The following is a 19,562-nucleotide window of genomic DNA, read 5'->3' as shown; positions in this document are numbered from 1 at the left end:
TAAAGTAGCTCATGTTATGTAAACGCTACGGTAATTTACTAAAACGATTTTTAAAGGCCACAATCCTACCTACCTTCCAAAAAAACAATAAACATAAAATATGTTATAGTTTCCGAGAAATAGCTACGTTGTTCTCCAGAAATTTGCAAAATTTACGTATTTCACAAAAATTGTGAAAATGTTCGTCTTTAGGGGCACACCACGCCCATACCTTCCAATATTTTTACCTAATTTTTTGGTTTCCCTAGTTTCAATAAGTTTACTATCGTATACCATATAGAAGTTATATATCTTTGACAAAATAAAATTTTGATTTCCTGAACCATTGTGCGGCGTGCCCTAAGACACCACTTGTAGAGAATTTTTTCATATAGACCCCATTAATTATAGGTGATGATCGTAAAATATTTATGATATAAATATTTATATGCAATATAATGTAATTCATTTTAATTGGCCCGATGGCTTAGAATTATTGTAAAGTTGATTAATAAATAAAAATAAATAATTAAATTTTTATCCGATTTTGTAGATGCTATGTAGGTCGCAATAATAGTCCGATCGTCGCGAAATTTTAAATAAGGTTTGAGTTTATGACAAAGAAGAAGCTCGCAATTTGACGTGATGACTCTTGGAGAACTGAAGCCTGATTTGCTAAACCTCCGGGAAGAAAGAAGTAAAAACATCGGCCTCAGTGACGACATTGACTCGGATGGATACTGAGACAATGCGAGGAGGTGAACATCAGCGGCCCCAGAAGTGGAACGATCCTTGCCCAGAAAAACCAGAACCATCCTAGCAGCTTAGATATCAGGCTGGTCAACGATCCTCAACACCTACCAAATTACAGGGGTTGATGATATCAAACCACCTATTCGTATGCCCATCTCAACCCACAGACCTCCGCCTCGCAGAGTTATGACCAGTTGAAGTGCAAATTTTTTTACAGATACCACAAGTACAAATACCACAAGTATGGTCCGATCGATGAAAAAGACTTCACCAGTTCATTATTGTAGTTAAAAAGTGACTAGCATCAAGGAGAAGAATCATAAAAGAACCTACCGACAATAATTTTCTTTATGGGTTATCAAGTCGGTTTAATGGCTAGCGACTTTATCGCATCAACATGGCTGAGACCTATCTACAAGAGAGGAACATTTGGGCCCGAGTCAACGATCTTCAGATAGACTAGCCATCTACACTGATGACCAAAAACGGAAGAGTGGACCGTATCCGGAATATATCAGGGAGAGGAGATCAGCATCTGGCATTAGTTTGGATAAAAATATGGATTGTCTGTCAGTATTAATTGTCAAGTACTTAGGCTCCCAGTTCTTACAACGAATCGTAGGTGTAAGAACTGACCACTGTCGCATTATTGATTTTTGCAGACTCTGTGAGGATGAAGAGAATAAAGTGACGATTTTATGTCTGCTTTTTCGTTTCGATGCTTAGAGGCACCAGGCGAAGACTATTAGGTGACTATGTAATGTCTATAAATGGCTTTGGGGAAATAACGTAGGTCATCCCACATGATTTATTCTCTCACATTAGCCTGAGAGCATGTATCATATGTTCCCACTTCTTTGTATCATAAGACTTCTCTGTATTATAAAATCAACCTTAAGGGGTTATGAAGGGGTTACCTCTACTTATCACTTTCAAAAAATCGAGTATAGAGTATAGGGTTTTGGGTAGGGAAATCCCGCACCGGGAATTCCCGGGAATTCTCGGTTTTTTGGTTACGGGATTTTCCCGGGAAATCGGGAAATATCTTTTTACATTTATCGCAACTAATATTGAATGAATGAATAAACTATACCCATCACTTTTATACCATAGAATCAGAATTCGATTAGATTTTACAGAATCGATAAATTAGAAAAAATTTGGAAATAAATTTGATCTACAAAAGTGTTTTCAGGGAACACGTTATAAGAGCCGTACCAAAAACATGGACTATAATGTCGGATTTTTATTCTGTTTTATTTAAGTGCGAAAGAATATGTTCTATTTTAAAGTCCCGTTTTTATACCCTCAGCCATTGGGCTATAGAGGGTCCGGCTTGCTGGCTGATGCACACGATAACTTTCGAACGAAGCCACCGATCTGGCAAGTCTATACTTCCTGAGATAATGTCTTAAGAGCTCCAAGAAACCTTGACGGCAACAACTAAAATGGAAAATTGGCAAGATAACTCCCGCAGGATGTTTCTGATTGGTCCAAACTTTGGATATAGTATTATTTCATCTAGTCATGTATCTGGTTGGAATATGGACTATGTCGGTCCAGCCCTTCGGGTACCTCCAACACAAAATTTAGGAAAAGTGCAGTTTAACAGCTCATCTCGAATCGTTTTGCAATTCTTTCCAAAAAGTTCTACTTGATTGCTCGGTTACGACGGCGCAACTTTTGTTGGGAGGGCAAGTCCACTCTTCCTGAGGTAAAGGCACAAAATCTGAAAAAAAAAACCTGCCGATACTAACTACATTGGGTAGTACGTAAGATAACCGTAGAAGGGAGAAATCTCCCACACTCTCTTAAAAGTTTGGCAGTAAAAAGTTTGTTTTGTATGCGGCCCTAGTTAAAACGCTACATTTTTTTTCGAAACAAATCAACACTTCCTAAGAAATTGACTCAAAAACTCAAAAAAGTCCCTAGAAACGTCAGAAGTATCGTGTTTGCATCTTTTCTTTAGGTACGAGGCTGAGGGTATATCTCAGTCTTTCTTACTTGTCTCAAGCAATCTTAAGCATAAGAATAAAACATACGATTTTCGAGATCCTTAAAATTGGAATTTCTGATCAATAACTTAATTGTTTGAGCCAAATCACTTTCCATAGAGCGATTTCATTAGCTTTAAATAATGGAAATGGTCAGTGTGGGAAAAATCCGAGCAAAATGGTGAATTTTTCCATATTTTCTCGTTTTTAATCGATAGAGCGAAAACGTGTCATCCATTTTTGAGCCCACAACTCTTTGAAAATATCGTATTTCATATAGATTACTATGGAAAGATAAAAAAACACGGAAATATTGATCCACCCTCTTATTTTAAAATTTCCCGGGAAATCCCGGATTCCCGGGAATGACGATTTTTTGATTCCCGTTTCCCGGGAATGACAAAAAACGGGAAAACCCAAAACCCTAATAGAGTATCAAGTCATCAGAGCAAAATTGGCTGAAATATGACCTTCAAAGTGAAGAACCCGTTGTGTTTTTGTGTGTATATGCGCAATTTAAAACACTGTTTTCTCAAAATGGCATTTTTGAAGCCGGTGCCAACGATAACTCGAAAACGAATAGAGTGATCTTTATATAATTTGATAAGCTTATTAAGTACGTAAAAGTTTTGTCTAAATGATAGACAGACTTTTTTAAAATGTTTGCCCGGTTTTTTGACAAAACGGTATTTTTTTTTTCGTTAAAATCGAAATAAAGTCCATAATTTTTATAAAAATCGATTTTTTAAAATTTTGCTCCGCTTAAAGACAAGCTTATTAGGTTCTTAAAACGTGAACAAAGATATACGAAGATCTGCCTATTCGTTTTCGAGCTATCGTTGGCACCGCAAAACGCTTTTACAAAAAGGGTTTCACAGGTACCCATTCCACAAGATTATGCAACATTTTTCAACAACAAAAATTGCAACAGTAGTATAAGATATGCTCTTTCACAAGAAAGAAAGAAATTCTTACAAATATTGGAAGTTTCTTTGAAAAAAAATCATGAGAAATGCGTTTGTTTGGTCTGCACAACTAGAGATAACCCTTAATAATACTTCATTCTTCAATCGTTCTGCTCTACACACTTATCCAACTATAAATATTTCCTATGAATTTTCTAATATATTTTCAGGATGAACACAATTGGCCTAAGATCTCCGAGTAAATCAGCTGTATACATATTCAAATAAAATATTAAAATTACAACTGAACTTATTTTTATTACATGAGGAAATTGGTTACAACCGAACGAGCAATCTGAGAGTTTATTAAAACAGTTCGCACATTTTAGGGGATATCTCAGGGATAAATAAACAAATGTTGACTACAATTGATTCGTTAGCTAAATATATACATTTTATCGATTTTTTTTGTAGGCTTTGACTATGGGAACATTTTGAGCAAAAAACGTTGAATATTTATTTAAAATCAAATTAATTTATACAAATGAGTTTGGAATTTGTGTTGAAAGTCTTTTGATAGAGTATTAACTAAACTCAGACTCATGTACGCGATATACACACACTCACATATCGACAAATAAAATGCTTTTGATTTCTTTTGCAACCGAATTATATACACTCTGTTTCATGTCAATAGCACATTTCAAATTGCTTTTTGTTACTTCAGTTTAGTCGATATCCGTGGAGTAACCTCGGGAAAGTTTATATATCTTGGTTTGTAATTTTATGAAGTATCTTTCAACAGAAAGTTTGGCTTCGATAACGTACCGTTATAATTTTTTTTAAATTTTCTTTCAAAAATCCCAAAAGTTGTACGGTTTAAATTGTTTCATCGGAATAACACATTTATTAATAACTTGAGTAAAAATGTAAATATTGAATGCTACTGTTACGATTCTTTAAAATTGGAAAAATACAAACTATTTCAAGTTTAAAACGCTAAAATTGGTCGAACTATGACTTTGATACTGGGGAAATAAGACCTTATAAAAGCTGTGGACTTTAATTGTCTATAATACGTTAACACTTTGGCATAAATTGGCAGTTTCTTCTTAGTTTTATAAAAAACTAAAGAAAAACGAAGGAATAATGCAAAATAAACTTGAAATTCAACTGAAAATTGTGCATTTTTAATCGAGAAACTTCAAATTCCTACGACTTTTATTCCATAATACGGGACAATTTTGGCATTAAGATAAGTTAATCATTAAAATATCATTAAAATTTCGGTACGTTATCGAACCAAACTTTATGTTGAAAGATACTTCATAAAATTACAAACCAAGATACATAAACTTTCCCGAGGTTATTCCACGGATATCGACTAAACTGAAGTAACAACAAGTAGGAAAAGCGTTAAGTTCGGTCGGGCCGAACTTTTTATACCCTCCACCACAAATTTCAGCCATTTAGGTGGATTAATGTGGCCACAACCTTCAAAATACCGAAAATCGGAAGGTACCGTTCTATGGAGGCTATATGATAGCGTGGACCTATACCTACAAATTTCTGGGGGAAGGTTCTATACCCCCAACGAAGACTAAATACCAAATTTCAGCCATCTCGGTGTGATAATGAGGCCATACCCTTCAAAATACCGAAAATTGGGAGATATCGTCCTATGGGTGCTATATCAAAACGTGGACCTATATAAAGATTTTATGGTAGAAATATTTCTTAGCCTCTGGAAACACAAAATACAAAGTTACAACCGATTCTGTTGTCAAATGGGACTAATACATTCAAAATATATTAAAATGACGCGTACTTTATATGGGGCGTTATATGGGGGCTATACCAAAACGTGGACCTATATAAATCAACTTTGGTAGGAATGTTTTTTGGCCTCTGGAGACACAAAATACAAAGTTACAACCAATTCGGTGGTAAAATGGGACAAATATCTTAAAAATTCCTTAAAACGACGACGCGTCATTTTGTATGGCGGCTATACGAAGGCGTGGACCTACAAAATTTCATCCACCTACGTCAATCCGTTGGGACGCTAGAGTGATTTCCACAGACGGACAGACGGACGGACATGGCTATATCGATGTAGAATTGCACGCTGATCAAGAATATATATAGTCTGTGGGGTCTACAATGATTATTTCGAGTAGTTACAAACGTAGTGACAAACTTAATATACCCCCATCCTATGGTGGAGGGTATAAAAAGCAATTTGAATTGTGCTATTGGCATGAAACATAGTGTATACTCTTCCGACCGATTGAGTGGCTTTGTTTAACAGCAACAAGCGAGCATATTAAATTAAATAACATCACAAATCATTGCATACTTTTAGGCATTAATCGTTAAGTAAATATAACAACCCATGCAATAAAAATATTGGTTTATTTGTAGTGAAAAAAATGTTGTAAATATGTATGTACTTACGGTTCAGCTTCTATGGATTTCAACTTAGCAACGTAATTTGATGGTATGTAACCTTCTTGACGAGTCTTCTTACTACGAGCTAGCCACCAATCGCCCTGTAAAATTAAAATAAAAATATGGATTATAAAACATAACTTGTCAATGCACATAGGTTTCAGTAAGGAAATTTTTGGACAAAAACCCTATTTTTGAAGTTTCGAAATTTTAACTTTTTTTGCACAGAATAATAAAAAACACCTCAAGTTATGTGAAAATAATTAGTTTTTGTAAATAATCTTTGATTGGCGCAGTACCAAAGTTGACACTTTTTATGTAAAAATAAAACGGACTTTGTGCTGTAAAATACACAATTTTTGTTGTATTGCGTCGCTGCATAAATATACAGAAGTGAGACCAAAGTTATTATGAATCGGGAAGCTGTTAATGAGTACTTTCATAATATTTACAAAAAGGGCGATGAAATTTGTAAAATTAGCGTAATAATATATATATATATATATATATATATATATATATATATATATATATATATAATATATATATATATATATATATATATATATATATATATATATAAATTAAATATATTTTAAAAATATTTGTAAAAAATAATTTTTAATATATATATATATATATATATATATATATAACTAATATATAACTAATAAATTGAGAAATAAATTCTTGCCCAAATTTGCCACAGTTAAAATAAAGTGGATTTTTCTATTTTAAGATGGGAGCATTTTTTGTAAATACCTGTTGTGACTGTACGTAGTATCCAATTGAAATAGAACGGTAATACCTACATCTATCAACCGATTTTTCTTAAAATTCATATTTAAGGGTTTCAGAGTGTAGAAAACAAGTATGTGTAAGTTTTTTGAAAATAGGTCAATTTTTTGTCATAGCCCCCACATAAAAGTACCGTCCGATTTTAGATATTTTGTGAATTTTAGCGACACTTTATGACCGATTCGGCTGAAATTTGGTATTTCGACCTCTTGGAAGATATGAATCCTTCGTACCAAAAGTTATTAACATAGGTCAATGTTTTGGTTTAGACCCCACACAACGGGACCACCCTGTTCAACAAATTTTGGTAGTTTTTGGTCATTTTGGTCCGCAAAACGTAAGAATTGCTGTTTGTACACATTTATTAAAAATAATAATTAATTTCAATACAAAATGAACGTTGAAATAGTTTTGGCCAGAAAATTTGGATTTGGGACCATTGTGCAATGTAATTAAAGCCTAATTTATATGTTTAATAATACAGTCGAACCTTGGGGACCGACGAATTACTACGTTATAGAGAAAATTCGTTATAAGAAACCGGGGCAAAATGGCAAACTAGCCATTTTAAGCAATGAAATGAAACTATGCATAGGTTAAGGGTTAAAGGACGCGTAGCTGTCATATTGGACAGCCACTTCACTCGGAGACCTTATGGTCCATTGTGTTCATCCTGTAGGGGGTTTGAAAGAGAAGAAATGTATATTACATGGAAAAGAAGAATTGATGTCGAGGAAAGAATTAAACAAGGTAATGGAGTAAAAGAGTATTAATGGTAGAGAAGTCATTGAAAAGGATGTTTTAGATATAAGAGCGAGAGAGGAGAGTTTGCCACGCTAAGGCGCATTGGTTGGTTCTCGTTGAAGCCATTTTAAACCTTTGGCCAAAAGAAGCAGTTTCGTCGGCTCGACTTGGCAGAACGTTGTCAGAGATGTTGTGGTGTGTTCACCCACCGTTCGAAGTCTCCTGGTCATGAGCACTGGACAACGACATAATAAGTGCTCAATCGTCTCCGTCTCTTCTTCATCTTCGCATAATCTGCAGTAGTCGGTAGTGTCGTCTCTATCCCATCTGCAGGTCAGAGATCTTATCTTGCAGTGTCCTGTGATTGTTCCAACCATTAATTTGAGATCGGATTTCTTCATGGAGAGAAGGGATATAGTTCTTCGCTGAGATAGGTTGGGCCAGATTGCCTTTGATACCTTGCAACCGGGTTCATTGTTCTGACCAGCCTTGACCCGGTAAACCTGTTCTAGCTGCCGCATGAAATGACACAAGGTTGGTTGATAGAGTTGTCGATTTCAATGTCGGTTGACTCCGATCCGCTACGTGCCAGCTCATCCGCTATCTAATTGTCTTCGATATTGCAGTGACGCGGGACCCAGCATAAGGTAACGATTAATTTTAGGTCTTCCAGAGCTTTCCTGCAGTCCAAGACCGCAGCAGACTTGATTAAGTGGGATTTAAGTGATCCCTCCATATTCCTCTCGATGAAGCCCACGACCTCATTCAGTGCAGTTTCCACCGATTTACCTTTGGTGTAGGCATGTTGGGCAGAACTTATAGCACTACTTCCAAGCATGGCCCTTATTCCAAGGTCCAGCAGTCTTTTCAAAAGAAAGGAAGACAGACTAACTATGCATAGTAGTCATTGGAAATTTAACGTATATTGAATCAATTTTTATTCTACACGCAGAAAAATTTATGTTAGAAATATGTTTGGATCCAAACAAATATATGTTTGGGACCGGTTGCAAACAAATTAATGTTTGGATCCAAACATAATATGTTTGGGTCCAAACAAATATATGTTTGCAACATTTTGTAACATATCTCAATTTGATATGTTAGGGTAAAACATATTTTTTATGTTAGAACATTTTTTTCATGGGTGGAGAGAGGATGTTTGTCAACGAGAGTAATAACAGTGCTCTCGCGGCTGTGGATTGCTGTTTTATAATGAAGAGTTGTGTGTATTGTATAATAGAAGACGTAGAAGCGAAGAAGGGGGTTTTGGTGGCGTGTATGCGACAAACTCGTGTGTTTCTTGTTTTGTTGTTGTTAACCAACTTAGGAGGAGAAGAAGAAATGATATGAATTATATTTTATTTCTTTCTTCAGTGTTTTAGATGCCTTTGTAGAGTCAAGACGGTAAAGTGAGTGAATAAATCAGTGTTTTGTGTTTTCTTAAAGAAATTGTGCTTTTTAGTAAATTAAATGCCCAATACATTTTATAATTGAATCGGAAAGTTGAATGGAATTATTTTATTGGACAAGGAAGAAATCGCATTTAATATTGGTAATTACATACATACTTATGTATATTTGAAATATGGCATATCCATATTGATTTATTACATTACATAATCATTTTATTCTAGATGCCGATTCCCCGCTGATGATTTCAACTATGAGGACAATTTGTTTTATTTCACAACAAAGGAGAAGCGTTCAACTACGTTTCTATATATTTTTCTTTTTAAAAGTGTGATTTTATTTACAAATTATTTCAATCAGTGTTTCTTTTATTAAATTGTGTTATGTATTTCTTTGGAATTTTGTATGTACCTATGTGTTTGTTGTTCTTTTGCCTTCCAATAAACAACCTCAACATTTGTGTGTATACTATGGAGATAGCCAGTGAGTTCTTACTGAGAGCAAGTGAGCACACATTTTAAAGTGTTTTACATTGAATTTTACGCTCCCTTGCTCTTAGTAAGCGCTCACTGGTGCATGTGTTTGTTTTTTTTTTGTGCCTTTTGGGTTTGTATTTTTTTGCACCCAAACATATAAAATGTTTGCACCCAAACATAAAATTGTTTCCACCCAAACATAAAATTGTTTGCACCCAAACATAAATATCTTTGCACCCAAACATATATATGTTTGCACCCAAACATATATATGTTTGCACCCAAACATATATATGTTTGCACCCAAACATATTTTGTTTGCAGACCCAAACATATATTATGTTTGGGACTGTTGCAAACATATATATGTTTGCTGCAAAATATGTTTGGGACATATGTTAGAGAGGCCGATTTTTTTTGCGTGTAGGAGCGTTGACAAAGAAGTTTTGATTCTTCTTTTTAATGTGAACTTCAATAATAAACCATTGACGAATGTTTTTGGTTTCACATTTATTGTGTAAATTTAAATGAATAACGTTTTTCAAAAGAGAGAGATTATTTTGTGTAATCCCACTTTTACATTTAAAAAAAAAACTTCGTTATAGAGAAGTTCGCTATAGAGGTTAAAATAGGTGAACATGTGTGATAGAAAGTTAATAGCCTGTTTATATTATAGCTATCTGCAGGGTTACATTTGGTTTAAATTTACGAAATATACGTATACGTCAAATGAAAACTCATCTGAAATCCATTGGATAAGCAATGGAATTGACAGATGAAATCAAGTGGATTGCGTAAATGTAAACTTACTATAAACCTTTCATTTATGATGAATTATTTGATGTATACCCAATGGAATTAACATTTGAAACCCAGTGGGTTTATTTACTCCGGTTATATGTAAACGTACTATTAGACCCGGTTGTGGTTTATTTTTTATTTTATAAGTTAAATCGAAATATCCTCATATGTCCTCCTCCTATGTTCTTATGTTGTTACGTATACAGTTGTTGCCTTACAAAACAAGTCAATAATAACAAGTCCGATAATATCGATGGAAAAAACTATCAATCGATTGTTGTTGATGTTGAGCAGCTCTTCGAGTCCTTGGCTTTCCTTTTTCACTTGCAAAAAATTTTCGATCATCAAGCTTAACTCTAAACGAGAAAATTAATAAAAATCATTAAAAATGGTTGAAAAACAGGCTGGGATTTGAACCTGCGTCCTTGAAAACATATGGAAGGAAAAACATGTCAAGGCGTGTTAGCTTTCAAAGCCAAACTCATAACTTCAAAGGCAGCGCAAAAAAGCGTTTATCATGAAGAAATACAATTCAACGTCCAAATATCCGTGGTTGTATAAAAACACATTTGCAATTGAAAACTCGAAAGTTCTAGGACAGAGAAGCCATCCCACAGTCGAAACGTGTGAAGAGCTGCTCAACTAACAGCGAAACCAGGTCACGTAATTTGGTGACTGTGTGGGTTCGAGTCCTTGGCTTTCCTTTTTCACTTGCAAAAAATGTTCGATCATCAAGCTTAACTCTAAACGAGAAAATTAATAAAAATCATTAAAAATGATCTTCGCCCTAACAGGCAAAATTTCAAAAAAACAAGTAAAAAGTATCAGTCGGCTTGGCCAACAGAGATATACCCTCAGCCTGGGTATATTGAAACAATTTATTCCCAGAAAACGTATGTATTTAGAGGGTTTTAAAAATTTTGGGCGTATGAACCGCCAAAAATGTTGATTAGGATTAAAGAACAAAAGTTTTGCAGAGGAAATACTTAACGGAATGGATCGACATTGACCATTATGGAAGTGGATCTCCAGCCATTACATATGGTGCCATAGAGGGTTTTAACACCCTTCGAGCTGTTTGCTCAAGAAGTGTGGATTTGCCCCTGAAAAACTTTTACCATCGTAATTGAGGCACCGAATGCAAGTTGCTTCAACAAAAATCAAAGTGATTCGATTGCAGGTTTTAAAGTGAACTTATCCGAAATTTTGTTTGGGAGGTACTGGATGAAGTGGACAAATATAGTCCATATTTGAACCTGATCTATATCTGGTAGATATATTAGGATGTGTAAAGTATGGGCCAATTCGGCAACTCCCTTCAAAAGTTGCCGTACGAACAAATTTTCCGAACATTTTTGAATTTTTGTGGGGGAAGTACCTGAAGGAGTGGGCCGATATGGCTTATCTTTGAACATAAACTATGTTTGGACAAAATATTACTAAGGCCAATCGGCAGATCCGTTCGAGAGTTATCTTGCGCTCCAACCACCTCACACGGTGTCATAGGGGTTTTGTGCGACTTTCAGGCCATTTTCTCAGGAAGTATGGACTTGCCCAATGAAACTTGTACCGTCGTATGGGGGGCAGTGAATACAAGTTGCTAAAACAAAAACCAAAGCGATTCGAGAGCAGGTCCTAAACTGAACTTATCCGAAATTTTGTGTGGGAGGTACCCGAAGGAGTGGACCGATTGAGTCCATATTGGAACCTCATCTTAGTCTGGTAGACATTTCACGAGTTGCAAATTATGGCCCAAATCTGTTACTTCCTTCAAGAGTTATCGTACGTACAAATTTTCCGAACATTTTCGAACTTTTGTGTGGGAGGTACCGGAAGGAGTGGACCGATATAACCCATCTTCGAACTTAAACTTAGTTTGGATAAAAAGTATTACGAAAGCCAAATTTTGGACCGAATCGGTTGATCCGTTCGAGAGTTATCGTGCGCTCCAGCCAGCCAGACAGACAGACGGACGGACAATCGACTCCAAATTGTCTGAAACACATTTCATCCAAACATACTTGGGGTCTAAAACCATTATTTCGATGAGACACATTTTGCCCGTATGAAAGTGTATATACCCTCGTTAGCATAAATGCTGAGGGTATAATAAAGTATCGATTGTTCGTCAGCTCTACATTGTACGGGTTTGCATCATAAAATGTAGCCAATTCTATATATTGGTCGAAATTGTTGCAAATTTTTGGGTAATTACACTGACCTAATATTTTGAAAAAAAAATCGTTTTTGCTTTTGTATAAATTTTACAAATTTTTACATCATTCAAACAATACAGCATAACCCATACACTTATTTACTGAAAAACATATTTGAAAACCGGAAGTCAGTAATCCAAAAAGGCGAATGAAAGAATTACAATGTGCGCTCCAAATAGTTGTGTTAGCCGTTTGAGTTTAAAGTAGCTTAACATTTATTTTACAAATTTATTTGTAAAAAACAGAAAAATCTATCTCATAGGGTGCGTCAATTACATATATGTTTAGTCCAACGCTATGGGGGCCGCCATTTTATCGCCAAGTCCGGATATCGTTTTGAATATTGTAAGACACACATACGAGTATTGAGAAGTTTTGCATAGAAAAAAGTACTCTGAAAGTTTTTTTACATCATGCAAAAAATTATGTCTTGTCAGAGTATCGAGTTATTATTGAACTCCACTCATAATATTAGCAAAAAGAATTGTAGACCTACCTCGCTCATCTTGTGAATATAGTAGACATACAACGCTTTACGATGCCACAACAACAATATAAATGAAAAATTAACATAACACAAAGTTGTTACTTACTCCATAAAAAAAATATTGTAGACTATTGTCGTAGACTAAAGAAAATATAGATGAAAAAATCCCCTCAGTGAGTATGTACGAATTGAGTCTGTCGACTGTCCACTCATGTCTTAAAATGTCAATAACTACAAATTTGTAAGCTATTTATTCTGATAAAAGACAGTATGTGGCATTCCATTGCCGGATCTACAATCTCATATAAAAATATGCAACAACATATTGCAATTTACCCCAAAAAATTGTGAAGACTGAGGGTGCCAAGGCATTCACACCTACATCAGTCGAAGGGTTTTTGTGGTTTTTGGGTTTTTTTATTAAAAGTTTGTATATCCATTAGATATTGATTGATGGGGGGCAGAGGTCAACCGTGACATAGCCTCCTTGCCACGGCAAGGACTTGACAGCTAAGATTAATACTCGTTGAGCGAGGCTCCGTTCAATTACAGTTGGTACTCTAACAGCAAGCCGTGGTCGCTTAACACCCCAGTGTTAGGGGATCTCATTTAGGGTAAGAGATCACTACCTAATTCTATTTCATAATGTAAATCAATTCACCTCATCGACTCGCGACAATCTCTCGTCCTTTTTCAACCGGGCTTGGGACCCGCTTCGGCAGTATGTATTGTCGATCGGATCAAATCGAAAAAAATTGGAGGGTAAGAGTTCGAAACAAAATATTTTTGGGCCGCCCTATTGCATATGTATATATTGTATATATGGGTACCACCATAGTGTAATGGTATGCACATCCGCCGTTGGAAAAACCCCTCAGCGTAATGTTTGGAGACATTTCCTGAGTATCCTAATCATGTGAAAATTATCTGTGTGGTGTCTTAGGACACTCCGTTCGGACTCGGCGATATACATTAGGTCCCATATCATTGAGCTAATTTGAATCGGGGTGCACTCAGTTTTATAATATGGTATGCAGCTTGCAAGTCGGACATTTGCGTGGTAATGGTATAAACATCGTGAGACGTATGGGGTCTTGAAATCTAATGTTATTTTGAACAACGGTAATCAATGTTCTCCTATGTATACTATAACAAATTGACATAAGCTAATTGCACGCCTAAGACGAAGCACTTCATCATAGTGACTAATAACAATATCAAGAAATTATAATTAATATTGGTGGTAATTTTGTTATTGTAACTCACGACGAACATTTCACTCGTTTACCTTTTTAAGGAATTTGTCAGAGACCCAAATAAATAAAAAATATACATTTATAGGTTCTATAAATGTGTATGTATGAACGCACTCTCAGGTTGTGAATCGATGTTGCTTCATTATGTATTTTTGTCACGTTCGTATTTTACCCGATATCAAAGCTCTTAGTGGAAAAGATTATAATTGAATAAATAACACTGTGACACAAAATGGAACTTAAAGTCTGGGGGGTGGAATATTTCTTTTGGAGATGAAAGCCCTTGATTAGTATACTAAGAACCAGCGTACGTAAAAATACTTTAAATAACATTTCCAATCGTTTCGTATTTTCCATAAGAACAATACAAAACGAAACATAACCCACGTTGGCCGAGCTCGCTGTTTAGTTTTGTTTTGTTTACATTCGTGAGTACGAAGAAAACGAAAAGCGAAAAGTACTCAACTCCACAAGAGCAGATAGAAAACGGAATAGTACTAAACACATGTGAATAAATCAAAAACCTTTGGTGGTTGATAAAATTCACTATGTTCACTGTGGTATGCTGATGCTAACTTATAGGGTTGTTAAGCAATCACATGTGTGTGTGTCTGAGTGTGCCATTGACAATACGCACGGCAAACGTTTCCCAAAAATACTTGTCGTTTCGGTGGTGAATGAAACAACTCGGCAAAGCATAGCCGAAGTTACATTACAGCAATCGTACAGTTTCCATCTTTTTACATTGAAACGTTTGTGTTTTTGTTTTGGTTGTGAGAATGAAACGATACAGAGAAGCTGAAAAGTTTGTGGCTGTGTGTGATTGGTACGCGAATCGTTTTGTTTGTTTCCGTTCATTGCTAAGAACCCAAAAGGAAATTTTCGCCATAGGTCAAGTTTCTGAGATATCACGCGATGAAGTTTTTGATTTTTTCCCTATAATACTTGGGAAAATAGCTCCATATCTCTGTTTGGCGTTGTTGTAGCATCGTTTTGAGGTTACATGTCTTCAGTCAAATCGAATGGCGAATCTTTGTGTAGAACTTTTCATTCTTCTAACTCGATGCCTTTCATGCCCTTTTCATCCTTTATTTCTTGAACCGTAGTGAAAGTACCACAAGATGAGATTTTTCAGCATCCAAATATTCTACAAAAATGTTGCTCAGAAGATTTTATGTACGGTTCTCTTTGACAACTAATCGATTTTGTCCCGTTTTCATTGTCATTTTTGACATTTATTCGGATTTGGTTCAGAATTAAACTATGTTTTGTTTTTCTGTATATTCGTTATTGGTTATGTATAGGTATGTAGACATAACAATTGGTTATTGATTATGTAGACATCTGGGGTGCTTCTGAAATATTTACCACAAATAGCTCTTGTATTGATGAACATGTTAATAACAAATTTTCTTGGAGGATAGATCCGGTTATCTCTGTTTTTGAACCGGATATTCCGACATTAAAACCGATTTTTAAACTGGTTTTAAGTAACCGATTTAACTTATATGTATACCATTAAAAAGCTTATAGATTTGTCAATCAAATTAAATTATTTCGCTTATGAAAACTTTGCTGGTTGCAGTTCTAGAAAAAAAATCCGTTTTCTTATACCGTTTTTAAGGAAAAATATCAGTACGCGCAAATATGGAGATCAAAGGCTGGGGGATGAAAAATTCTTTTTGGCGATGAATGTCGATGAAGATAGTGTAATGAACCCGGAAGAACAGTTCTGCCGTAGGTCAAACTTCTGAGAATGAAAAGTTCTACACAAAGATTCGCCATTCGATTTGACTGAAGACATGTAACCTCAAAACGATGCTACAACAACGCCAAACAGAGATATGGAGCTATTTTCCCAAGTATTATAGGGAAAAAATCATAAACTTCATCGCGCGATATCTCAGAAACTTGACCTATGGCGAAAATTTCCTTTGGGGTTCTTAGTATACTCATCAAGGGCTTTCATCTCCATATGAAATTTTCCACCCCCCAAAAATGCTGCTGCACAGTGTAATTCAAAATAAACACTTAAACCAATATTATATAAAAAAATAAAAACTAATAAAAATAAGAACAAATAACAGTGCAAAACAGAAAACCACGAATTTGTAGTTCACTATTGCGAAAAGTTGGAGGTTGGGGAGTAAACATTTTTCATTGAGTATCTTCCATTCGGAAATAGGTCACTCACTACTGTGGCGCCTAGTGATAAAAGAAATACTAAGGGATCTTGACGAACTTCGTATTAAAACAATCACTTATGCTGACGATGCACAGCGTTGTCGCTTCCATACAAAAGTGGATAAAATAGGCGTTGACCTAGGTTGATGAATTTTTGCACAAGTACTTATGAGAGCACAGGAATGAAAAATATCAACTTTGGTCCATATCAGTTCAGATTTGGATATAGCCCCCATATATATCTTTTCCCAATTTTGCTACAACTCGTTCAATTTTGATCGAGTAGCCTTCAAATTTAATATGTGTTATTTTCTTAGGCCCCTTAATAACTACACCGAAATCGGTTCAGATTTGGATATAGCCAACATATATAACTTTCCCCGATTTTTCTATAACTCGGTCAATTTTAATCGAATAGCCTTCAATAGTTTCGGTTCGGTTCGGATTTGGATATAGCTCCCATATATATCTTTCCCCAATTTTGCCATAAATCGCTCAATTTTTGATGAATAGCCTGAAAATTTAACATGGGATGATTTCTCAGGCCCCTGTTCAGTTTTACCGGTTTTGATTTGATTTAGCAAAAATCGGTACAGATTTGGATATAGCCTCCATATATATTTCACCGATTTTGCATTATATCGGTAAATTTTTGAAAAATAGCCTTCAAACTTAATATACCCAGCAAAATGTTCCATGACAAAGATGCTATTCAAGAATGGGTGCAAGTGAAATGGAATGTCATGTTTTCAGCATCTTCACTCATTCTTTTTACAAGAGCGTAACCCCCAAAAGATGCAATTCATTTTCAGATCCTAACAATGTCATCTTTACTAACTCGATGGAATGGCATCTTCAACAATTCTTTGGCATGGCATCTATACCAATCCTTTGGCATGCCATCTTAACCAATTCCCAAGAATAGCATTTTCACTAATCTTTGGCATGTCATTTTCACTAACCCTTTGGCATGTAATTTTCAAGTCTTGTTCGGAAAATGGAAAATGCTGTATTGAAAAATGATTTTCATTTTTTTTTATTTTATTAATTCAAAGGAATTTATTAATTCAAGGAATTAGTAGCTGGCCTATTTTCCAGACATCGGGAACGATGTGTTTGGCAAGCGACAGGTTGTAAATTTAAGTGAGAAACTTGACTTCCGGCCGTCCCAGCTGTTGCAGTCTAAACACCGCCGCTGCACGTAACAGAGCTTACTTCCTCCGCAACACGTTTTGATTCATCTTACAAAAGGATTTTACTTCCCATCAGTGCAGTGCAGATTTCGACATTGACTCCAACTGCAGATTACTATTTCGTGAATTTTATTTTACAACGTTTTGGAAATGTTTGTTGTTTGTAGGGATCTACAAATCGACTTGTTGAGCAGGGTTCTCTAGAGCAGGCAAGGAAACTTTTACAATTGGTCTGTTCCTTTACTTTTAAAAATGGTAATTGTTGCAAAAATGGTAAAAGTGGTGAACTGCTCTCATATAAATTGTATGCTTTTAAAAGTAAGGAAACACTTTGCGGGTAAAAAGTGGTAACCTCAGGCACGTAAAGGAACACGACTAATACCAAAGAGTGCAGTCCGACTCTACGTTTAGCTCAATGATTGGGACTGCATAAAAAATCTTACATTGCTTTAAACGTACATACTTAGATCAATAAAAGAATATATGCATGTGTAAAAATAAAAACACAAAATTCATCTCTATTGGATCGATGGAATGGGTTCAAATGCTGAGGAAAAGATCGGATCTATCACGACTTCCTTTGAATTGGTTCAAATGCTGATGAAACGATCGGATCTTTCACGACTTCCTTCGAATGGGTTCAAATGCTGATGAAAAGATCGGATCTTTCACGACTTCATTTCCACCAATGCAAAAGATCCAGTGAAATCATGGCATCTCATGGAACCACTTCCATAAAATTTTGCTGGAATGGGATATTTTCTTAGGCCCTTTTTCAGTTTCACCGATTTTGACAAAAATCGGTTTAGATTTGGATATAGCTCTCATATATATTTTCGCCCCATTTTATGTATTCGATGTACTAAACTATGTAGTACTATGTACTAAGCTATAACTTCGTTATGGATGCACATATCGAAAAATTCTATCAGATTCCTCGTATCAGAAGTGTTTACTGTAAGAAAGAAAGGTAAACATATATAAAAGTTAACATCATCAACATCAACATCATCATTTCGATTTTTGTCCACTGCGGCAACACTGTGCGATGTCGTCATCATGTTTTGCGGGAAGTTCCCACAAACTTTGTCGGAACTTATGGAAGGGGCTCTAATCAAACTATCGAGATGGGCGAACATCAATGGTCTTGGACTGAACCCATCGAAGACTGAGCTGGTTTTGTTCACAAACAAGAGGAAGGTCATCCACTGGAGTTTTACGACCATTGTACGTCCAATTAAACAAACAGAACAGCATCATTATAAATCACTGGTGCATTGAAGAGCACTCCACAGGTGGCCCTAAATCAATGCCGTTCTTTGGTATTGTTGAAGTTACAAAGTTTTTCGGCAATTCACACACACATGACCCGAACGCAACGAAAGAGCACACAAAAGAGAGTAAATGTTTTGATTTTTTTTTTTTTTTTTTTTTTGCAGCATGCGTGTATACATCCTTACTAACACACTGTCAAAAGTTGACAATATTCAGTATTTTGTGTGCCCTCTTCTTGGTCGGCAGTGCCCTAAATGTGCTACTTCATCTCCACCCACTTGATCTTGTAGTATAGGAGCTGGCAGCAAAGGTGCACTTCGGCTCAAAGAGCTGGGTTCATGGCGCTTCTCCGAGTATGGTCGGACTGCAATTCTACGACAAGTTGGAATACCAATAAGTTCAGAGAACATCAGTGATTATATATCACTACAAGTGAACTTCGAGCCAATCAAAGTGCATATACCCCACAGGGATGACAGGACTCGCAATCGCCCACCCCTAGACAGTATAGAACACTACACCGACGGCTCTAAGATAGAATCAGGCACGGGAGCAGGCGTATACATTCCCTCCACTTACGACTCTCCTTCAAACTGAACGAAAATTGTAGTGTCTTCCAGGCAGAAGTCTTTGCGGT

The 19,562-nt window shown here is 35.8% G+C and overlaps 1 protein-coding gene across 17 annotated transcripts in view; it reads right to left on the bottom strand.

The window, feature by feature from the left end:
* Src42A (Tyrosine-protein kinase Src42A) overlaps positions 1 to 19,562 on the bottom strand; it is a 246,872-nt gene that overhangs the window by 194,924 nt on the left and 32,386 nt on the right. For all 17 annotated transcript variants that reach the window (XM_073992363.1, XM_073992358.1, XM_073992351.1 and 14 more), the window contains exon 3: positions 6,089 to 6,183. In XM_073992363.1, coding sequence (XP_073848464.1) covers positions 6,089 to 6,183 — 95 coding nt within the window. The remainder of the gene's footprint in view (positions 1 to 6,088; positions 6,184 to 19,562) is intronic.

The sequence above is a fragment of the Musca autumnalis genome, unplaced genomic scaffold, assembly GCF_047663935.1.
Source record: "Musca autumnalis isolate F117 unplaced genomic scaffold, ASM4766393v1 scaffold_5, whole genome shotgun sequence".
Classification (NCBI taxonomy): domain Eukaryota; kingdom Metazoa; phylum Arthropoda; class Insecta; order Diptera; family Muscidae; genus Musca; species Musca autumnalis.
This window is presented reverse-complemented; position numbering and strand designations above follow the sequence as displayed.